Genomic DNA, 20,601 nt, shown 5'->3' on the forward strand with positions numbered 1-20,601 from the left:
GACTCTTTGAAAAGAGCTGTTCAAAAGAACCGATTTGCGAACTATGCATCCAACAGCGCGACTGCGACCAACACGCTAGTTTTCTCTGGAGTCTGGGGTTACATTACAGTCTTTTATACACATCTTTCACTGGCAGTAGTGAAGTCGTACAGTATTATAACAGTTGTGAAGGATGTCAGCTGCAGACCACCGGACGGTTACCTCTTCTTACCTCATTTCCAGGATAGTTTCATTTCGACACTAGTGCAATATGCTTGCTAAAAACACATACCTCTGTACATTATTAACACAGTCGAGGCAAATACAGCACGCACAATAACAGCTGTTCAGCAGTGTTCCTGCAAGCATTGAAACATCGAAGGCACTCGAGCTGCAGTCACAATACGCTGTTTATGCAATAAACCAATGCCTTCTGCAATGCTAAACGACATGACACGCGAATTATACGTTTATATGTATTTAAGATAGCACTCTTAACCCGATATGCAAATGATACCCCAAAAAGATGCTAATTATTTAAAGACGACTGTCTGTGTGTTTTCTTCCTGTGACAGCGGCGCGGTGTTTACCCTCTTCGTGCGCGTTTAGGCGATTCGCTCGAATAATTACTTACCTCGCTTTTCCCCGTCTGCACAAGCGATGTTTTTGTTTTTATTTCACAGTCCCCATCTGATACCGTGCGTCATGTCCACCGACTTCCGCGTTCGGGGTAAAAAATCGAGCTGAAAAAGAAAATAAATCGTAGAGGGCATGCGCGTACTATCGTCTACTCCAGTGCTAATGATTTATACACACAGCTGATCCAGCGCTGTGGGGTCATTAATTACTCTTAAATTTCTATTCGGAATCGAGTAAGAACTTTTTTGCGTGTTAGAGGTGGTGATGACCTTTTTGTTTCCTCATATCTGATTGTTTGAGATTCATGTGTCCATACAGTCATTTCATTAGTTACAATGGTGTAATATTGGGTGTGTGTTCACATGTTTGTTTTTTTAATGAACAGAATTCAAAGATGCTCCTTTCTAATCACTTTAATAGTGGTTAAAGACAATAAAAGAGCCCTGGTGATTACACAGGGATGGGCTTGATGTGCCCTGCTCCTCCTTGTCTTATTTGGAGGAACACAACAGATGATTTTGTGTGTCATGATAGAGGAGAGAACAGCTAAAGGCTGTGTCATGCTTTGAAAGGGTTTACACGTTTTATCCGCACATTCTGTGCTCAGAGCATCGTCTAAACATGCTTTGATTCATTGTTACATAATACTTGTGGTTATGAATTGTGCATGCATGAATAAAGTACAACAGTCTGGACTCTACAATCAATTACATTTGTGTGCGTATGTGTGGAAATGTCATCAAATGTGTAAAACTAAACCAGTGAAACAAGTTTTTCTTGATATTCTTGTCTTAAAAGATACATGTTTCCTTAAAGGACACGGGACAAATCTTAGACTCATTGGAAAAATAAGATCTGTAGCATACATTATAGAAGAATACAGAAGTGATTCATATTGAAGTGGCACAGTACAATAAAATTGTGCATCTGCACAAATACCACTTCTTTCACTTTTATCTGTTTTGAGCAACAGCTGTTTCCTTTCATTTAGCACTGCGTGAACCATTCTTACTCCATCTGTTGGCTGCATAAACTAGTCTTTTTAGTTTAGGACTCTGACTTTGAAATTTTATACTGTTTCTTTGATACTATTTAAAGTAAAAAATGTGTAATCATAAAGTAATTCAGAGGTGGATGCACTCATCTAAATAGCTTCACGCTAGACACAGGATCGTAATTTAGTCAAATGAAGTGGAAAACATGTTAAGACAGGACTATCAATATACTCATTCCAGTACCTGGAATCACAAACAGTGGTGCTGTTATGACGAAGCAACCGAAACAATAACATAAACACCCCAATGCGATGTTAAAAAGGGATGAAAGATACAGTAGAATCATAGAATGCAGTACAAGAGAGCGAAGAAAGAAACAAAAACAAAGGAAACACAAGAATATTTTATTAGGCTCATAACCCGACAATGCAAATAACAACTGCAGCCTTCTGAGCAGCTTTTCAAATACTAAGGTACAAAAAGGATCGTTCGTCATGGCAACCAGTCATTTGTTCACATCTTATCATGCCAAGCCCTTATAAAGTTGGTTTAGAATGCTACATGGTCAAACTGCATAGTGTAGTGTGTACGGCAGACAGAGCCTATATACTTCATTCTCAAAGTGAACCAAGGTTAAACAGTCTTGTTATAACACGAGTGTACAGTGCTTGGCATTTTCCATAATAAGAAGTGTTCGTTAGAGTGCTACTAGACAGGGAAGAGGAGTAATGTTTCAGAAATATAAGAAAGTTCTAATAGGAAACTTACAAAAGACAAAACGGCACATAGTTCAAGCACACCGTCACCCCCCTCCCGTACAGACCCCCATCTCCACAAGAGATATTCAGCATTACTAAAGTGCATCTCTGCAAGACTTGTCATGAAAAGTGATTGTTGGTTCTATTTTTAAACGAAAAAGCAAAACACGCATGAAAAACATGTAAATAGATATGCGTAGTTGTGTATTTTGCTTATTTAAAAGTTTTTACTCATTTTAAAAGTTTGTTTGCACTATATAAAGGTTTTTAGAAACTATTTACATGCAGGGTTTTGTATTTTTTTGCATGAAGTCATTTATAGACAGCAGACAAATGTGTGTTTTCCAAGGCAATGTTAATGAGTGAGCACTGTTTTTCCACTACTATATTTTTAAGCAAACATGGTGATAAAAGCACAGGTTGGTGATCAAGGTTTTCTCTCTTTTAATAGCTGATGGATATCATATCTTTTTTTTCTCTCACCCTTCATATTTTGGGCAGCTTTGGTGCACTTATGAGGGGGTTGGTTTCCTGTAGAAAGCGTCGACCTGCACTTTTGTAGTCGTAGGTGCAGTCATGGGTCTCTGAGTAGCGGTGCATGGAACAGAAGATGTTGCCACACCTTACACAAAAATAAACACATGTCTTTATGAGAACAGCAATAATCAGACAGCAGTCTAACCAACGTTTCCTCTAAGCTGTGTGAGAGAAAGCGCACTTCTGAAATTGCTTCCTCAGAACCGAATAAATGGATGGTGTTTGAAATTCATCCGGATGTCCATTGATTTTCAGTATGGAACTAAAGCTGTTAGAAAAAAAGCTCACAGCGAGACCAAATGGAATTGTTTCTAAACATCCCACACAGATACATTTTGTTTTCACCTTGGCTTATTTTTCTTGTGAAACTTTGACTAAAAAAATCTTGACTTTAAACAGTAATTTTAAATATAGTAATACTGTGAAATATTATTACCATTTAAAATGTCTATTTTCTATTTCAATATACTTTAAAATGTAATTTATTTTTGTAATGGCAAAGCTGAATTTTCAGCAGTCATTATTCCAGTTTTTAGTGTCACAAGATCCTTCAGAAATCACTCTTATATTCTGATTTGCTGTTTAAGAATCATTTCTTAAGGTCTGTTCACACCAAGAATGAGAATTATAAAGATAACTATATTATCATCATCCACACCAACAGATGATATTATTTATTATAAGAACACATTGCAGTTTAGTCATCTGCCACTTAAAGCTTAAGCTCTTTAAAGTCTGGAGAATTTTATAGTTATAGTCATCATAATTGGTGTGGATGGGCCTTTAATATTATTAATGAAAAAAATAGATGTGCTACTTAGTAGTAGGCTTTTGCTCAGTGAGAATAATTTCAATGTTTAAACAAAACATCCTAAAATACCTATCCACCCAACATAAGAAAGGTAAGAAAGGAAAATCAAACAATTTAAGCTATAAGCCAAACATATGACCATATATTGGAGGGATCAAATGTAATGATTTAAGAATAAACCATAAAACTCATATTGGCAAATCTAAATATTGGGGAATGTGTCCCTGTCAGTGTTTATGAACAAACAAATGGTGAAAAGAAAGCACTGTTGGTATCATACTAATGTATATTATTTTGCATCAGTCTAGCTGGATGGATTATATGAGGCACAGAAGAGAATAATAGACACAGCTTTCTTTTTAGTCCTATTCAAAGGTGCATCGTATAAGACTTTGCCTTGATCAAAGCTTCAAGACAGCATACCGAGAAACTGAGGAAAGTCACAGATGGTGTTATCAGCAATGGCACATGACATATATGAGAACTACTGTCACCTCCAAACAGAAATAGCTCTGTTTTATGCCACTGCACATGCACCAAATGAAGTGCATACTTCCCTTTAAGATTACAGATATACATTAACTTGCCTTGTTGTAAAATAATGAAAACCTCATACAGAGGGAACCCGCACTGTACCTGCATTCATAGCTGGTGGCCAACCCGGTCTTCTTCCCACACAGGAAGCAGTGCTTTGAACTCTTTTTCTTTGTTCCAGTGGGAACCTTCACAGGGGGCAAGTGATGTGTTGGAGTGCCTAAACCAACATTTCCACAAACACAGACAATCACAGGAATAGAACGAGAGAGACAATTACAACAACTATAAAATATAGATTCATGTACTTGAACCTCCCTGTTTATTTCTACACAAGTCACAACAATAAAGAGCAAAGAAAAGACATACATTGCGACAAAAAGATGCCATGCACTGGGGCATGAGATTGGATTTCCAGTCATGTACTTGCTGGTCTATCTATTCTGTTATTTGCCATCACTGTTGCATTTTCAAGCCAGTGACAATCTCAGATGTGACAGAACATTCAGACGCTCTGAAACACTGGCGGTAAAATGTCAGGGAACATTTCCCAAATGTATCAGGACCACCTGTTGCAAAACCATCATCCAGGCTCTTAAGTGCACAATCATGCAGGCAGTCTCTCTAAGCATCACACTGAGTCTGAGTGAAGATGTGCTTCTCTTCTGTGTGTAATTTTGCATGCATGCTTTTGTAAACATGTGATCATGTGAATATTTATCTATGCGACTGAGCTGCGCTGATCATTTCCTGTTTTTTTGGTTTCGGTCAGCAGTTATTCTCTGTATGACAGTGAATATTTTATATTTGCTGGCCTCATTTAAAATGCAACACCTCCTGTAAGACAGTGCAGATCAGCCCTACAGTCCTCACCCCTCAAACTGACCTCCTGGAAAATATTTTATAGGCCGGTATGCAGTATTGGGCATACAAATTAATCGGACAGTGTTTGGCATTCTGAGATTGCCAAACATTGGCTAAAACCCCTGCCTGCTTGACCTATGAAAAATGTTCCCAAAATGTAATGCCGCTATAGCTACAATTTCATATACAATTTCATAATTTTGTGACAACATTCAATTTATATCTCAATATTTAGGTAGTTGCATCATTTTGGCATCGTTAGGCAGATGGGAGCAAAATGTTTAATGTAAAAAACTAAAATATTCCATACTTGTTTACCATATAGCTGTTCACTACGTAATCAAGAAAAAAAAGTTATCTTTTTCATTTATATGCACCAATATAGCAATACACTTTAATAAAGGCATACAGAGACATCTCTGTGAACCTGTTTGATTAATGAAGCAAATTAATTGGGAATCGATTAATTGAAAATGAGCAGTTTTACCAACTCTTTACCAATTGCTGCTACTGATGTTTAAATGAGCAAATCTCTGTTTACTGCTCTCATACAATCTCAAGGATCATGAAATTAATCTAATGACCTGCTCTTTAATAAACTTAAAGGACAAAGTAAAATCACAGCATTGCTTAATTTTATATTAAAAGCAAAATCAACACAAATACACTAAAAGTTTGGAATTTTTTTCATGTTTTTGAAAAAAGTATCTAATGGTCACAAGACTGCATTTGTTTAATCACAAAAATACAGCAAAATAGTAATATTGTACATTTCTAATTTAATTTAGTAAAATATTCTAAAATGTAATTTATTTCTATGATGGCAAAGATTAATTTTCAGCAGCAGGTTCAGTGTGACATGATTCTTCAGAAATCATTCTAACATGATGATTTGATGCTCAAGATACATTTATTGTTTATTATTATCAATGTTGAAAACAGTCGCGCAATATTGCTTAATAATGTGGAATCTGTGATATTTCTTCAAGATACTTTGACAATTTATTGCATCCTTGCTGAATTGAATTTTTTTTTTTTTTAAATAAATATAAATATTCAAAATATTTAAATAATTAAGATACTGGCCCCCTTAACCACAGAGTTCAATCCAAGTTGGGCATTAGCACTGAACTAGGCTGGAGGCAGCTTGAAAGTTTCACAGAGTGCAGCATGACATTAAAGCAGTGGCCTGTGGATTTACAGATTTACAGAGTAAGACAGGTGTAAAAATGTTTAAAGCAGTGGCGAGTGCAAAAGTACGACAAACTGCCAACACAAATGATATTACTCTCAACAACAAAAAGTTTCTCTGTTATATGGGCCAGCGCTGTGAGATGGTGTTCTTAATGCTTCATTTCACACTGTTTATGTCAAGCCACTCACCTAATCTCTTTATTGAACTGGAGAGGCCGCTTGATGAGCTTGACGGCTGCAACGGCAAGATTTCGTATGATAAAGCATTCGTGAGATTGCCACAGCACTATTCTCATTAGCTAAAATGCCAAAACTAATGAATTGCACTTGTAATCTGCCATGCACAGTGTATAATGTTCAGCAAGTGTCTTTTCATGACGGGAAACACGCTCTAGTAGTAGCACTAATTTGCACGACAGCATCCGCATGTCATATTGAGTTGAAGCAAATACGGTTTCTCCTTGTAGCCCGCTGAGATCAAATGAACATCAGGTTTTTGAAGCTGTACAAACAGTAAATCTGTAAAAGCAGCAGCATAAGTCAAGGTTACAAACTCACCGTGTGGCCAGCTGCTCTCTGTAGGGGGGAGATCCTCCTCAGCAGGTCTTCCTGCAACAGATGGATGTTGGTTGGTAGGGGGGCAGCTGTAGCACATAACCTGCCCAGAGCAAAGGGCCCAGCCAGGGTTTCTTGACCACCACCGCCTGCAAGGGAGGCCAGGAGCTCTGCGTTGCTCACCGAACCCAATGGCTCTTTATTTGCTTTATTAGCCATCTTCGTAATGTCTCGGGCCTCGCTTTTGGAAATCACCTCCGGATGCTTGTCGACTTTGAGCCCACATACAGATGTGGTCCGTGACGGGGAACTGACCGGAAGTGATGGGCTGTTGCTAGTTCTGAGGAGAGCTTGGGCTGGACTGGAGGAACCTGTAAACTCAAAGTGCTGCGGCATGTGAGGAGGTGCGAGAGGGTCAGATTGGGACGCCAGCCAGTTCGAGTTGATGGCTTGGGAAAGAAGAGGAGCTGTGGTGTTGGGTTCCGGGACAGTTATAGAGTTCAAACCTCGCTCTCGCTGAGTGGATATGTCCAGACTCAGAGGTTCGGGAAGATTGAAAGGTACAGCTTTGGGCGGCTCCATCACCGCTGAGTTGTCGCTCTGGAGATCGATCTCATCTTGAACTCCAGAACTGGACAGAAGAGATATAGGTGGGTACACACAGTCTCGCATGACTTTAGGCCCTCTCATATCCAGCCTGGACACTTTGGGAGGGAGTCTGATCTTTCTGGGCACTGGATTATCCCATGGTTCCTCAGCTTGGAGCATGTATACGCCAGAAGCTGCAGAGGAAGGATGAGCGGGGCTGGAGGAAGTGGGACTCGAGAGAGATGCGAATGGTTGACGGGAGGAGCCAGCAGCAGGGGATGAAACTGCAGGTTGCTGCTGATCTCCGATTGGAGGTAGATGTGTTGAAGAAGCGTGACCTATCTGAGGAAGGACGCGAAACATTCGATGGTGTCGGGCAGAGCCAAGCAAACTGTTGCAGGGTCGTGGACCCACTGGAGGTCTGACTTTTAACTTAGCAGTCTTCTTGGGCTGACAAAGACACAAGAAAACAATCACACTCATATCATGCACAATAAGGCACATAGACAGAAAAGATATGACAGATATGATCAGGAGTGGGCGATATGACCAAATCATACAGAGGTATGAGTCACAGTAAAAATGTATCTCATATAAATACATTTTTTCGATACAGATAAGCCAAAATTGATCATATTTATACTTTTGTCAAAATAAACACTAAAACACTACAGTCATGGCCAAAAATATTGGCACCCTTGGTAAATATGATCAAAGAAGGCTGTGAAAATTAACCTGCATTGTTAATCCTTTTGATTTTTTATTTTAAAAATTTAAAAAAGAATTTAAAATGGGGGGTAATATCATGAAATAAATGTTTTTCTCTAATACACATTGGCCACAATTAACGGCACCCCTAGAAATTCTTATGAATAAAATATCTCTGAAGTATATTCCCATTCATATTCACAATTTTGAGCACACCAGTGTGATTATGAACATGAAATTATCCAGCCATGGCTTCCTGTTCCACAGAAATATAAATAGGAGGGAAAACAATCACCCCTTAATCATCCATTACAATGAGAAAAAACAAAGAATATACAGGTGCATCTCAATAAATTAGAATGTCGTGGAAAAGTTAATTTCAGTAATTCAACTCAAATTGTGAAACTCGTGTAATAAATAAATTCAATGCACACAGACTGAAGTAGTTTAAGGGTGAATCCCATTTCTCTGTCTTACCCCTTCCCCTTCGTCTTACCCCTAGCCCTTGTCCCTCGAAACCGAGTGGTAAGCGCTAGGGGTGAAAACATACCCCAATGAAATGAGACACCACTTGGTTATGGTTACGTCATCATACACCGTCGCTAGCTGGCTGCTACGTCACCAGAGCCGACAAGTGTTGATCACAAACTTTGGATCGTTTTACAAACTTGTTAAAACTGTAGACATGCATGGAGTCCATTCAAGGCTAGTCTGCGGGACTGTTGTGCAAATCAGCAATGTAACATTAGCGTAGCAATCTAGCGATTTTTTAAAAACGTTTCAATTAAAAACATGGTTGCAAATATATATGTACAGGACTGACTAGAGCACAAAACAAGATTGTCATAATTTTTAAATAAATTATTTAAGCCGAAAATACTTGAATACTTGATGATCTGGCCGCCATTGTTGCCGGTTGCGCAGTGTGTTCTGGGTACCCCTTGGTTTCAAGTAAGCTCGCAAAAATGCTTGGTTTTAAGGGGTATCTACCACTTCCCTTAGCCCTACCCCTCGATCAAAACGAGAATTGGGATAGCCCTTACTCTCACGTGAACGCGCAAAACTAAGGGGAAGGGGTAAGGGGAAGGGGTAAGACAGAGAAATGGGATTCACCCTGTCTTTTGTTCTTTTAATTGTGATGATTTTGGCTCACATTTAACAAAAACCCACCAATACAATATCTCAACAAATTAGAATATGGTGACATGCCAATCAGCTAATCAACTCAAAACACCTGCAAAGGTTTCCTGAGCCTTCAAAATGGTCTCTCAGTTTGGTTCACTAGGCTACACAATCATGGGGAAGACTGCTGATCTGACAGTTGTCCAGAAGACAATCATTGACACCCTTCACAAGGAGGGTAAGCCACAAACATTCATTGCCAAAGAAGCTGGCTGTTCACAGAGTGTTGTATCCAAGCATGTTAACAGAAAGTTGAGTGGAAGGAAAAAGTGTGGAAGAAAAAGATGCACAACCAACCGAGAGAACCGCAGCCTTATGAGGATTGTCAAGCAAAATCGATTCAAGAATTTGGGTGAACTTCACAAGGAATGGACTGAGGCTGGGGTCAAGGCATCAAGAGCCACCACACACAGATGTGTCAATGAATTTGGCTACAGTTATCGTATTCCTCTTGTTAAGCCACTCCTGAACCACAGACAACGTCAGAGGCGTCTTACCTGGGCTAAGGAGAAGAAGAACTGGACTGTTGCCCAGTGGTCCAAAGTCCTCTTTTCAGATGAGAGCAAGTTTTGTATTTTATTTGGAAACCAAGGTCCTAGAGTCTGGAGGAAGGGTGGAGAAGCTCATAGTTGCTTGAAGTCCAGTGTTAAGTTTCCACAGTCTGTGGTGCATTATGTTTTTTGAAAACCAAAGTCACTGCACCCGTTTACCAAGAAGTTTTGGAGCACTTCCTTCTGCTGACCAGCTTTTTAAAGATGCTGATTTCATTTTCCAGCAGGATTTGCCACCTGCCCACATTTAAAGTTGGTTAAATGAAAATGCAGATGAGCTGAAGGCCACTGTCAAAGAAACCTGGGCTTCCATACCACCTCAGCAGTGCCACAAACTGATCACCTCCATGCCACGCCGAATTGAGGCAGTAATTAAAGCAAAAGGAGCCCCTACCAAGCATTGAGTACATATACAGTAAATTAACATACTTTCCAGAAGGCCAACAATTCACTATAAAAAAATTTTTTTATTGGTCTTATGAAGTATTCTAATTTGTTGAGAGAGTGAATTGGTGGGTTTTTGATAAATGTGAGCCAAAATCATCACAATTAAAAGAACCAAAGACTTAAACTACTTCAGTCTGTGTGCATTGAATTTATTTAATACACGAGTTTCACAGTTTGAGTTGAATTACTGAAATAAATGAACTTTTCCACGACATTCTAATTTATTGAGATGCACCTGTATTTCTGATGTGTAGCAAAAGATAATTGAGCTTCACAAATTAGTGAAGTGGCTTTAAGAAAAGAGCTAGAGCAGTGAAAATTCCTATTTCCACCATCAGGGCAATAATTAAGAATTTCCAATCAACATAAAATGTTACGAAACTGCCTGGAAAAGGACGTGTCTCTATATCGTCCTAATGCAAGGTCAGAAGGAGAGTTTGAGTGGCTAAAGACTCTCCAAGGACCACAGCTGGAGAATTGCAGAAAATAGTTGAGTCTCGGGGTCAGAAAACCTTTAAAACAAATTGTCAAACAGCACCTACATCACCACATGTTGTCATAGTTAATGGTTTGTTAATAGCGAGAATTGGACCTTAAAATAAAGTGTGATCAAATATATAAACATATTTAAATAATTATGTGGTAATGAACATTTTTCTGGACTAATGGATGATTCGGTGAATTCAGTAATATACAAATGAAGTTTGGAACTTGATGCATGCAAACCAAAATATATAATTTAAAGTATGAAAAAAGCTTAACATTATCTACCTTATTAAATTGTAAAATTAATATTGATATTAATATTAATTTTACAAAATTTATCATAAAATTATATAAATTCATTACTTTATTAATATAACAGTAGTAAATTATTATTAAAATGAAAAGCTCTGAATTCATATTGTACACACATTTGAAGCTGTTGGAGAATAAAATATGGCACATCTGTTGAATAATGTGTCAAGTTGCGAACTTGCTTGTAACTGTAACCAATTAAACAGTGCTTCATGTTACACCTCCTAATAGGTTTTTCCTCAACACATTTCGAAGATGTTGACAGAAGCAATGCATACGTAAACATGCAAACTTCTCAACTAAGGTAGAAGTGTAAGCAATAACCATAATGGTTTCCTAGGTATAGAAAAACAAATATCTGCCACTAAGACTTGTCTACTGACAAGTATAGTATGCATAGTTGAGTGTGAATAATTAACTTCATGTGCCAATCTGCTGAGCTTGTAGTTATTACTGCGCCAGTTAATCAGACACAGAGTGGGATGGGCGGAACTCCCTCAAGCCAGCTGGAGAACTGTGCACACTTCTATAGCGCTCCACCGACAAATTTAATCAGATATGTTTGACAGTAAAGAGCTTCATGCACTTCAGGATAAGATGATTTTGTTCGAATATGTGGAGGAGGTACGAAAAAAGATTAAGAGCATGTCTAGTCCGCTATTCTGTTGTACCTTTTTGTTAAGGTTCATATTCTCCATCTTGGCCTTGAGCAGCTTCATCTTGCTCATTGTGATGGAGTTCTCCAGCGTCTGCTGTTCTGAAGATGCACTCTCCGTTTCCTCCTCCACCTCCGCGTACGCATTGTGTACAGAGGCACCGCTGAAACACATGCATGGATGAACTCTTCGATTATTTGTGCTTACCAGGGCTGTTCATTTTCCTTATGCTACACTGAATAAATGGTATTTTGGATCTTTAAATTCAGTAGTTGTTTTATGAAACGTCTCTCAGCTGCTGAAAAGGCTAAGGGTTTCATGATTAGGTTTTTACCTAACCAGTGTTCAGAATGGTCTGTGGTTAATGAAACAAAACCAGCTGATTACAGCTGCATTTTTTTTATCATTCGGGGGAACTGCAATGCTGATTACAGCATTGCAATTCCCCCGAATGATAAAAAAAAAAAAAAAAAACATTTGAAACAAAAGGAGGAAGCCCTTATTAGTTTCATTTTCTCTGTAAAACATTCTGTAGATGGCTAACCAAAAATCTGTATATGTCACAAAGACAGCAGACAGACACATTAGAAAATCGAAATATTAGAAAGGTGAAGTGTGTCATTTCTGTGTCAAAATGGAATTGCAAACATACTTATTTTAACAATTTATGGAGAAAAAAAAAAAAACCTTTAGTGTTGCAAGAGTGTTCTGGGTGGTTGTTGACTGGCACAAGTATCTGATATATATATTTTTTAGATATGGATCAGATCACTCCGCCAATATCTTTGGGAATTTTTGCTGGCCATTTTATCAACTAGGCAAACATTTTACATACAATTTCTTAAAAAAAAGATTTTTTTTCATTTAAAAACATTGGTCCGTTTGTTTTTGCAGATTGTTTTGGCAAAAATTTCATGCAAATTATTTTCGGAATTCTGCTTGCTTTTGGTAATGATGAAAGAGTTAAAACATACTTTTGTCTAAATATATTAAAAATGAAAAACTAAAATCAATTGTTTTAAATGCTACAAGTGAATTTATGCAGCACAACGTATGATATGAAAAATGCACATTCTTTTTAAGATTTACTGAAGATTAAATTTTCACAATGTTATTAAATTATTGGTTTTTCGTATGGTTAGATGATGGCAAAGTCTCAGATATTCTGGTGCATAACTATGATCGCTGCTTCAGTCTCAGGCTTTGGGAATATTTTGCCTACTTAACTAGCTAAAAATTTTACGTATATTTATTTTGAAAAGATTTATTTAGTTATTTATTTAAAAACATTGGATTTGTTTAAACAGAAACCTTTATTAAAATTATATTTAAATAATTTTGGGAATTTTTATTTGAATGCATATTCATTTTAATTATTTGTTACAATTACATTTACATTACATTTAAGAGTGTTATTAAAGAATTAGTGTTTTTATGGTTAAATGATGTCAAAGGCAAATGATTTATGATTTACATATTTCATGGAAATCATTTTTATTTTTATTTTTTAACTTCCGTTTTGGCGATGCTAATGATGTAGATGTTACAGACTGTTAAGCTTGCCAGTAAATGCTGATGCATGTCTTGATTAGTAAAACAACATGACACATGAAAACTGTAGTTCTGAAACATCTGCTTCCATCTAAAAAAAGGGAACCAGAGTGCAGCGTGTTGTTCCTCTTGACAAGTAATTTCTCTTCTTTGAACTGACCTCAATGATTCAGACACAGGTGTGAGAGTTCCATCTCCTCTATCCACCACTCGGAAGAAATTGAGCTGATCTCCCTCACGGTACACCAGGAAGGTGACCTGTTTATTAGGCAGAGACTTTTCCCACATCTCCTCTCTCCCTGCATCAAGGCAGTCAGCGATATCCCTCACCGAGTCATCTGTCACTGTCACTGCAGGTAACGAGAAGAAACAGGATGCAGGTCATACTAATCAATATCAGACTGATAACTAACTGTGTGCATGCACACTTCCTGGAATGGTAATTTTTTTTCCAAGCAACTTTTTTTTCCCTTTGACCTCAAAGCCAAGTTGCAACAATTCCAGCACTGCAACAATTTGCACTTAACTGTTGCAACCCTGTATTGCAGTAGCACTCGTCGAGACTTTCCACAGCCAATCATAGACCGTCTCAGTGGCTTCCTCATTAAATATTCATGTGGTTTGAACAGTCACAGAAACTTTCATGTGTTGCATTTCATTTCCGTGTCTGGGGAAAACAGTGCTGTAGAGCGATGGCAAGCACATTAACTGGAGTGTTGAACAGACTGTGATCTATTAGTAGCATTTTCCCAAAACTTTTACTCTTGAAAGACAAAAATATTCAACAGAAAAACAGAATAAAAAACAGAAAAATATTTGAATACATTAAATATACTAAATATATTTGGCACGGGTATTTTTAATGTACCACATCAGATATCAGACTTTATGGTATTTTTTTATTTAAAAATGCATTGTCCAATACATTTACAATCTTTGAATCAATGCATTCATTATTTATTCAAATCTTTTTTTTTTTTACTTTTTTTTTTTCTTCGAGGCACAGTTTCAATGCCAACAAAGGATGAGGTCAAGGTTATAAATAAATACTTTAAATATATTATAAATGTAAATAAAGAAATATTGTAACATGAAGACAACATTTTTTGGAATTTATACTGTAACATGAAATGGAAATTTTATTGGAAATATCTATTTTTATCTTTATGCTCAAAATATTATTGTATCCATCCATGTTTTTTTTTTTTTACCTTTTTTCATTTTAATTATTAAAATTTTAAAAACCAGGGGGTAGAGAGTTTTTTGGCCAAAGTACTTATGTCAATGATGTAGATGTCATGTATCCAACAGAATACCTTCAGCTTTATAGAGTTAAGACAACCAGAGCAGATCTATGATGACATTTTTACTGACAGACAAGCAGGTACTGAAACATATTGTTTGCTGCACTCCACAGATCATGTTATTAAGATCAAAAATAGGGTTTTCAAAAGCACTCAGGATGAATTACTATCCCAGGGTAAACTATAAACAGTGTTGAGCAGACCAAGACAAGCCAGGATTACATTAACCTGGGGTTCAGAATGACAGGTTTAACATTTTCAACTGTGAAAATCACAGTTGGTGTAGAAAACGCACCTCGTCTGGTGTTTACAGGCCCTCCTCTCATTGCGAGAACCAGCTTGAGAGTGCAGCCCTCTGTGATGCTGAAAACACAACCACAGGAAAACTCAAACTCAAAACTGCTACTATACAGTTCTGCCTTTATAAATATTTGCTTCACTTAACATGTGAAGCACAATGAGTGCCATCCAGCCCCACAATATCTTCCCAGAAAGCCTCCATGTGGAACATTAACTGACAAGAATTTATGACAAATCCACCATCTGTGACCTCCAGTCTGAGCCAGCCTGCTCTTGAGAGAAGTGGCTGCAGTTAAAGGAATAGCTCACCCAAAAAGCAAACACTGTCATTATTTACTCACTTCCATGCTATTCCAAACCCTTTCATATGATTTCCTTTCTTTCATGGAACATAAAAGAAGATGTTTTTTGTAGAACGTCCAGGCTGCTCAAGCGCAAATGAGATTTGAGAGCCGTGGCGGAGAGGTTTTCTGTGAATAACAACTGAAATATCACCCTGTTCCTCACACAAGGCTATCTTACGGCTTCAGAAGTCATCAAATATAGAGCATGAGTCATATAAACTACTTTTATGATACTTTTATGCTGCTGATGAGCCCCTGGTCCCAATATGGGAAAAAAATTGGACATGGAGCAAAACATCTCAGTTTCTGTTCCACAAAAGAAAGAAAGCCTTTAAAGCAACATAATGTGGTTTTTAAGTTTACTTCCTGTAATATAACTTCCTGGATCCTGTTTTGCAGAGCTGAAAACCAGACTGAAAAATCACCTGTAATCATGTAAGCAGTACTCATCTTCAAGCTCCATACCATTCCATATCAAATGCTGCTGAGAGACCGGGATGCCTGTGAATGAATATATGTCTTAAAATGAGTATATATAGCCATATTTTTATAATGCAAACTAAAATAAACATTCAACCACATGCACAGGGCAAGTCAGAGCAATAACAGCATCTAAAAGCACGTCAGACAAAAGAACAAACAAAGGAGTAACTGTATAGTAACTGCACAGGAGCATGAGGTGAACATCTGATTGCAGTAAATGGTTGACCAAATGGAATGTTTCTGAACTCCAATCACCGCAGGGAAATAGAAGGAGTACAGAAAAAGCAGAGGAAATAACCCCAGAAAGAAAGGGTGAGTACATGATGATTGACCTTTCACTTCTCAGTAATGTATTCCTTTGAGATTCAAATGATTCACCAACATTTGAAGTCAGTAAGATATTTTTCATGTTTTTGAAAGTCTCTTATGCTCACCAAGGCTGCATTTGTTAGACTTAAAATACTGTAATATTGTAAAATATTATTACAATGTAAAATAACGTTTTTAATTTTAATATATTTGAAGATGTAATTTATTGCTTTGATGGCAAAGCTGAATTTTCAGCTTCAGTCTTCAGTGTCACATGATCCTTCAGAAATCAATCTAATATGCTAATTTGCTGCTAAACAAACATTTCTTGTTATAATCAGTGATGAAAACAGTTGTGATGCTCAATATTTCTGTGCAAACCATGATACATTTTTTCAGGATGCTTAATGAATAGAAAGTTGAATTAGAAATCTTTGGTAACAACACAAAGATTTGGCTACTGCTAGCTAAGAAATGTTTTAAGGACTCGTCTAGTAATGTTGTCCTAACTATTTTGCTATTTTGTTCTGCAACCAAAGGTTCATCACATCTGACCAATTAGAAAGAAGCCATTTTGATAGCCATGCTCCCTGTTGGACAGAAATATTTAATACACAAATAAGCAGCTTATTTAGCCACAGAACTTTGAGGAACATTTAACCATTAATATACTGAAACAAATGAATAAATTCAAAATAATCAATTCTGTAGTAAAAATGCATAGAAGCAGATCAGGGCAACTCATAAGCAGAACAAATATGACTCAGATCTGCCCCCCTGTGTACACCAAATAAACCAACAATCAACCTTATATCTAGCAGTGGTCAAAAAATACACAAAGCATATAAATGTTTGAAATTGCTATAAAAACTTTTTTCAAGGTTATTATTATTTTAAGACATTGCATTTGGACATATGATAAGTGTACTTAAATTTCTCAGACGTCTGCACTGGCCTGTGATTAAGCGAATAGACGTACCTTTATCAGGTGTAAAGTGCAATAAGACACCAGAACGCACCCATGCAACACAAAACCGGTATCGGTTCATAGAAGGGGTAGTTTTCTTAACAGGATCAGTGAGGAGTGTGACACAACCATGTGAGGTGGTCAGAGCGGTTAGTGTGTATGGCCTGCCCATTGTTTAGAGACATGCCTAGTCATGCTTTTTAAATTATACACAGTCACCATGTGCATAATCTTAAACCTAATCTAAAACATATTTCATATTGAAATGCGGATTACCTCAACATATCCATCTCATATTTCTTCCCGCAACTGGTCTGATTTCTGGAAGGGGGCAGCAAGTTCGGCTCCAGATGCAAAGTGTATCTGAGAATCTAAGATTAGCCACAACAGCGGAACTAAAACTAGGCCATTCCTCACCTGTAATCCACAGGGTGGATAAAGTCACCTTTAATAAAGCTAACTCCTGCAGGAAAGTGTCAGACCTGGTGAAATAGGTGCTGTCTTACACATTAAAATGTTCCTGGGAGGAAACCCGTCTGTGATTGAGACTGGCATGTTTAAAGACCCAACAGCCGGCAGGACTGACAACTTCCCATCTGGGTTTTCAGCTAATGCTTTTCCGGTCTCGTTCATTTGAAACTTATCAGTGAAGTGCACTGCATCAATCAGACTCACAAATGAAGCACCCTCGGTCCTCATTTTCAGCCCAATGTTTGCTTATGTGCTAGTCACGAGAGACAAACTACATATAGCTGTGCCCCCAAAATAAATAAAAACCTGTTCATTCAAAGAATATGAACACTTCCCATTCTAACAAAGCTGATTTCAGTCTTTCAACCATGCCACGTGATGGCTGCTTTACAGGAGCAGCAATTTTAGCTACTGGGTAATAACAATGGCAGCTTTGATGGGGAGGGAGAGAAGCAATTTATTCTCATCTCTTTTTTGATTGCTCATGTGTTAAACTGGTAAGACGCATGTTTCATCTGTAACTGCATGAGCGGATCTGTTAAACAAGTGCAATTACTGAGCATGCCGTTTGTTAATAAACAACTCAATTTCTTCTAAAGCTCTAAATCTGAATGAAAACATCAGACCTGGACTACTGGGAATAAAGCCATCTTCAAAACTAATGATGGATATTTAATGTCTCATTAAAATTGTTCTAAATCACTATCCAATCAGCAGAGAGTAATTAAGGTGCATTTGTTATTACAATGAATCAATGTTTCCTTTTAGCATAACATAGATTAGGACTATAATTGATAAAGATTGTTTTAGATTAATGGAATACGTGTTTATAATGTAATGCATAATAAACCAGTAACAAAAATCATTTGAATAAGTCATTATAATTAGAAAGACGATAATATGAAATGACCATCATATTTTAAGTTACTGGTCAAACCTACAATATCATTCAAATATTGGATGATTGAAATTTTATCAAAAGTGACAATAATTTTATAAAAGATTTCCATTTCAAATGCTGTTCTTTTGAACTTTCTAGTAATCAAAGAATCCTGAAACAATGTTACAAATTTCACATTAATAATAAGAAGAAATGTTTCTTGCACAAGGAAATCGGCATATTAGAAAAATTTCTGAAGGATCACGTGACACTGAAGACTGGAGTAATGAAAATTCAGGTTACAATATGTAAAAAAAAATAAATACTTTTTTAATTTATTCTAACAATATTACTTTTTTACTGTATTTTTAATCAAATAAATGCAGCCTCGGTGAGCAAAAGGGACTTTTTTTCAACTTTTGAACAGTACTGTATTAAAGCATTTTGTAAGGACAGTAACACCTTGAACTAAAAGTTTTAATAGTGTAAAATGTCTGTACATGTATAAGGGAATATCTATATTTTTAGATGTTCTACATGTTCACCATTTTTAATCACTTAAAGATGATTAAATCACTTAAAAAAAATTCAAAGCTGAAATGTTCCACATAATCTCTCACTAAATATGAGCTCAGCTTATATAATGGTCCTAACTATTTAAGAATAAGAAACATGCAGTTTAAAATAAATTTGCCAATTGACGAGTGTAATGTCATTATTATTTTAGAGCACGTGCTCTGTACTGAATCAAGAGAGGATACATACCCTCCAATCTCTGAATCTTGGCCTTGACTGAGACGACCTGTTCAAAGGGAGAGACGCGCAGCTGGAAGCAGGTCCCTGTCAAAGTCTCAATAAACAGCTCCATGGTCTCGCTGAAGGGCAGCTTGTAGTGCACCACGCCTACATTGTCATCATTGAAAAACGGTGGGTTCCTCTTGTCAGTCATTATTGCAAAGGACAGGGCTCAGGATGAGACAACAATGATCCCTGCCCAAGGTGGAGGAGTGAGGGCTGAGATGTTTCTCCGTTATAGAAACACATCATGCATGGAGATTTGGGCTGTGGAGAATCAGAGTCTTTGACTTACCATCTAAAAAGTGTTATTAGGTGCATTTGAAAAAAAATCAGTATTTATTTATACTATACTATAATATTATATTATACTGTATATATATATATGAATTAAACTTATCTGCTTAGTACATTAAAGAGGCCATGCTAATAATTACTGTGCTTATTACTACAAATACTTATTTATACTATTACTTATTAATAATACCCATCATTTCTATCTACCTGCCTATCTATCTCTCTCTCTCACTCTCTTCTGTTGATCAACGCTGATCTGTGTTGTGCTGTAAGTTAATGGATGTTGTGTTATCAGAATGTTTATTTACAATTAGTCTAAACAACACAAGTGTTTTAAAGCTACAAACGACGCTTTTCTAACTTATTTTCCCCAAAAGTCGACTAATATGTGAAGTATCCAAAAGTCCAGTCTACTAGCTAGGTTCTTTGACTTTTAAAATAGTCGTTCAGTAACAGTTACACCTATTTGTCATCTTACCTTGACAGCATCAGAGATCTGCAGGGAGGGACAGCTGGATCAGAGAAGTCCTGGCTGATGTCCCAGCCACAACACACCCCACAAACTAGGTAGCTACCCCAAAAGGTAAAAGCGACCGATTCCCCAGTCTCTGAACTGTTATCCGACAGAAACTTGCAATAAAAGGTGTTTTAATTCTATTGTAGCGGCTAGCTGGTTTAGCAAAGCGGCACAGGCGGCTCGTCGAAGTACTCGCGGATGCCGCTGATGCTTACAAATTCCTATACCACCTTTACCGTTTCTGCACGCCAATACGGTACCTTATTTTTTCGAGCCAAGGACAACTGCTTTTGTTTCGATGTTATGCGGCTCAAAGGCCCCATTAAAACAGAATACAAAAATCTGAAAAGGAGGCAGCCTATTGTGATGTTCTTAATTGACAGTGAGGAGAACGAATGACATTAGCCGTTGGAAAAAAACAGAACCAATCGTCCAATGGTAATGCAGAGGGGGCGGGACCATTCTCTCGACTCCTCTTTCCATCTCCCGGATGTTACCCCGGTCACCCTGGCAGCGTCAAACAACAATTTGTGACTGTATCTGGTTGCATTTTCAGTGCATAACATTGGAAGGTTTAAAGGTTTAAC

At 37.3% G+C, this 20,601-nt stretch overlaps 2 protein-coding genes across 5 annotated transcripts in view; both read right to left on the bottom strand.

Moving 5' to 3' along the window:
* Nucleotides 1-764, bottom strand: part of marchf8 (membrane-associated ring finger (C3HC4) 8) — a 103,383-nt gene extending 102,619 nt beyond the window's left edge. For both annotated transcript variants that reach the window (XM_058796200.1, XM_058796193.1), the window contains exon 1: nt 614-764. The gene's annotated coding sequence lies outside the window, so the exon portion shown is untranslated. The remainder of the gene's footprint in view (nt 1-613) is intronic.
* A 1,232-nt stretch (nt 765-1,996) lies between these two features.
* On the bottom strand, nt 1,997-20,371 carry zfand4 (zinc finger, AN1-type domain 4). Of its 3 annotated transcripts, XM_058795523.1 has the most exons (10): nt 19,976-20,371; nt 19,171-19,467; nt 15,721-15,796; nt 14,947-15,014; nt 13,508-13,697; nt 11,812-11,959; nt 6,870-7,904; nt 6,501-6,546; nt 4,356-4,473; nt 1,997-2,993 (listed from the first exon to the last, which is right to left on the bottom strand). In XM_058795523.1, the coding sequence occupies exons 2-10, from the start codon at nt 19,352-19,354 to the stop codon at nt 2,858-2,860; spliced, it is 2,001 nt and encodes a 666-aa protein (XP_058651506.1). In that variant the 5' UTR covers nt 19,355-19,467; nt 19,976-20,371; the 3' UTR covers nt 1,997-2,857. The 3 variants fall into 3 exon arrangements, 2 of the variants coding, with proteins under 2 accessions (XP_058651506.1, XP_058651507.1); XR_009273886.1 differs by lacking the exon at nt 6,501-6,546 and having other exon boundaries at nt 2,856-2,993; XM_058795524.1 differs by lacking the exons at nt 15,721-15,796; nt 19,976-20,371 and having other exon boundaries at nt 19,171-19,225.
* Between the last annotated feature and the right edge of the window lie 230 nt (nt 20,372-20,601).

This window comes from Onychostoma macrolepis, chromosome 13 (genome assembly GCF_012432095.1).
Source record: "Onychostoma macrolepis isolate SWU-2019 chromosome 13, ASM1243209v1, whole genome shotgun sequence".
Taxonomy (NCBI): Eukaryota; Metazoa; Chordata; class Actinopteri; order Cypriniformes; family Cyprinidae; genus Onychostoma; species Onychostoma macrolepis.

Coding starts and splice junctions, on each gene's coding strand:
- zfand4 (XM_058795523.1), bottom strand. CDS start 19,354: ATGACTGACAAGAGGAACCCACCGTTTTTCAATGATGACAATGTAGGC. Junction 7,905..11,811: donor ATATGAACCTTAACAAAAAG/GTACAACAGAAT, acceptor TGTCTTTGTCAG/CCCAAGAAGACTGCTAAGTT. Junction 2,994..4,355: donor GCCACCAGCTATGAATGCAG/GTACAGTGCGGG, acceptor TTTTTGTGTAAG/GTGTGGCAACATCTTCTGTT.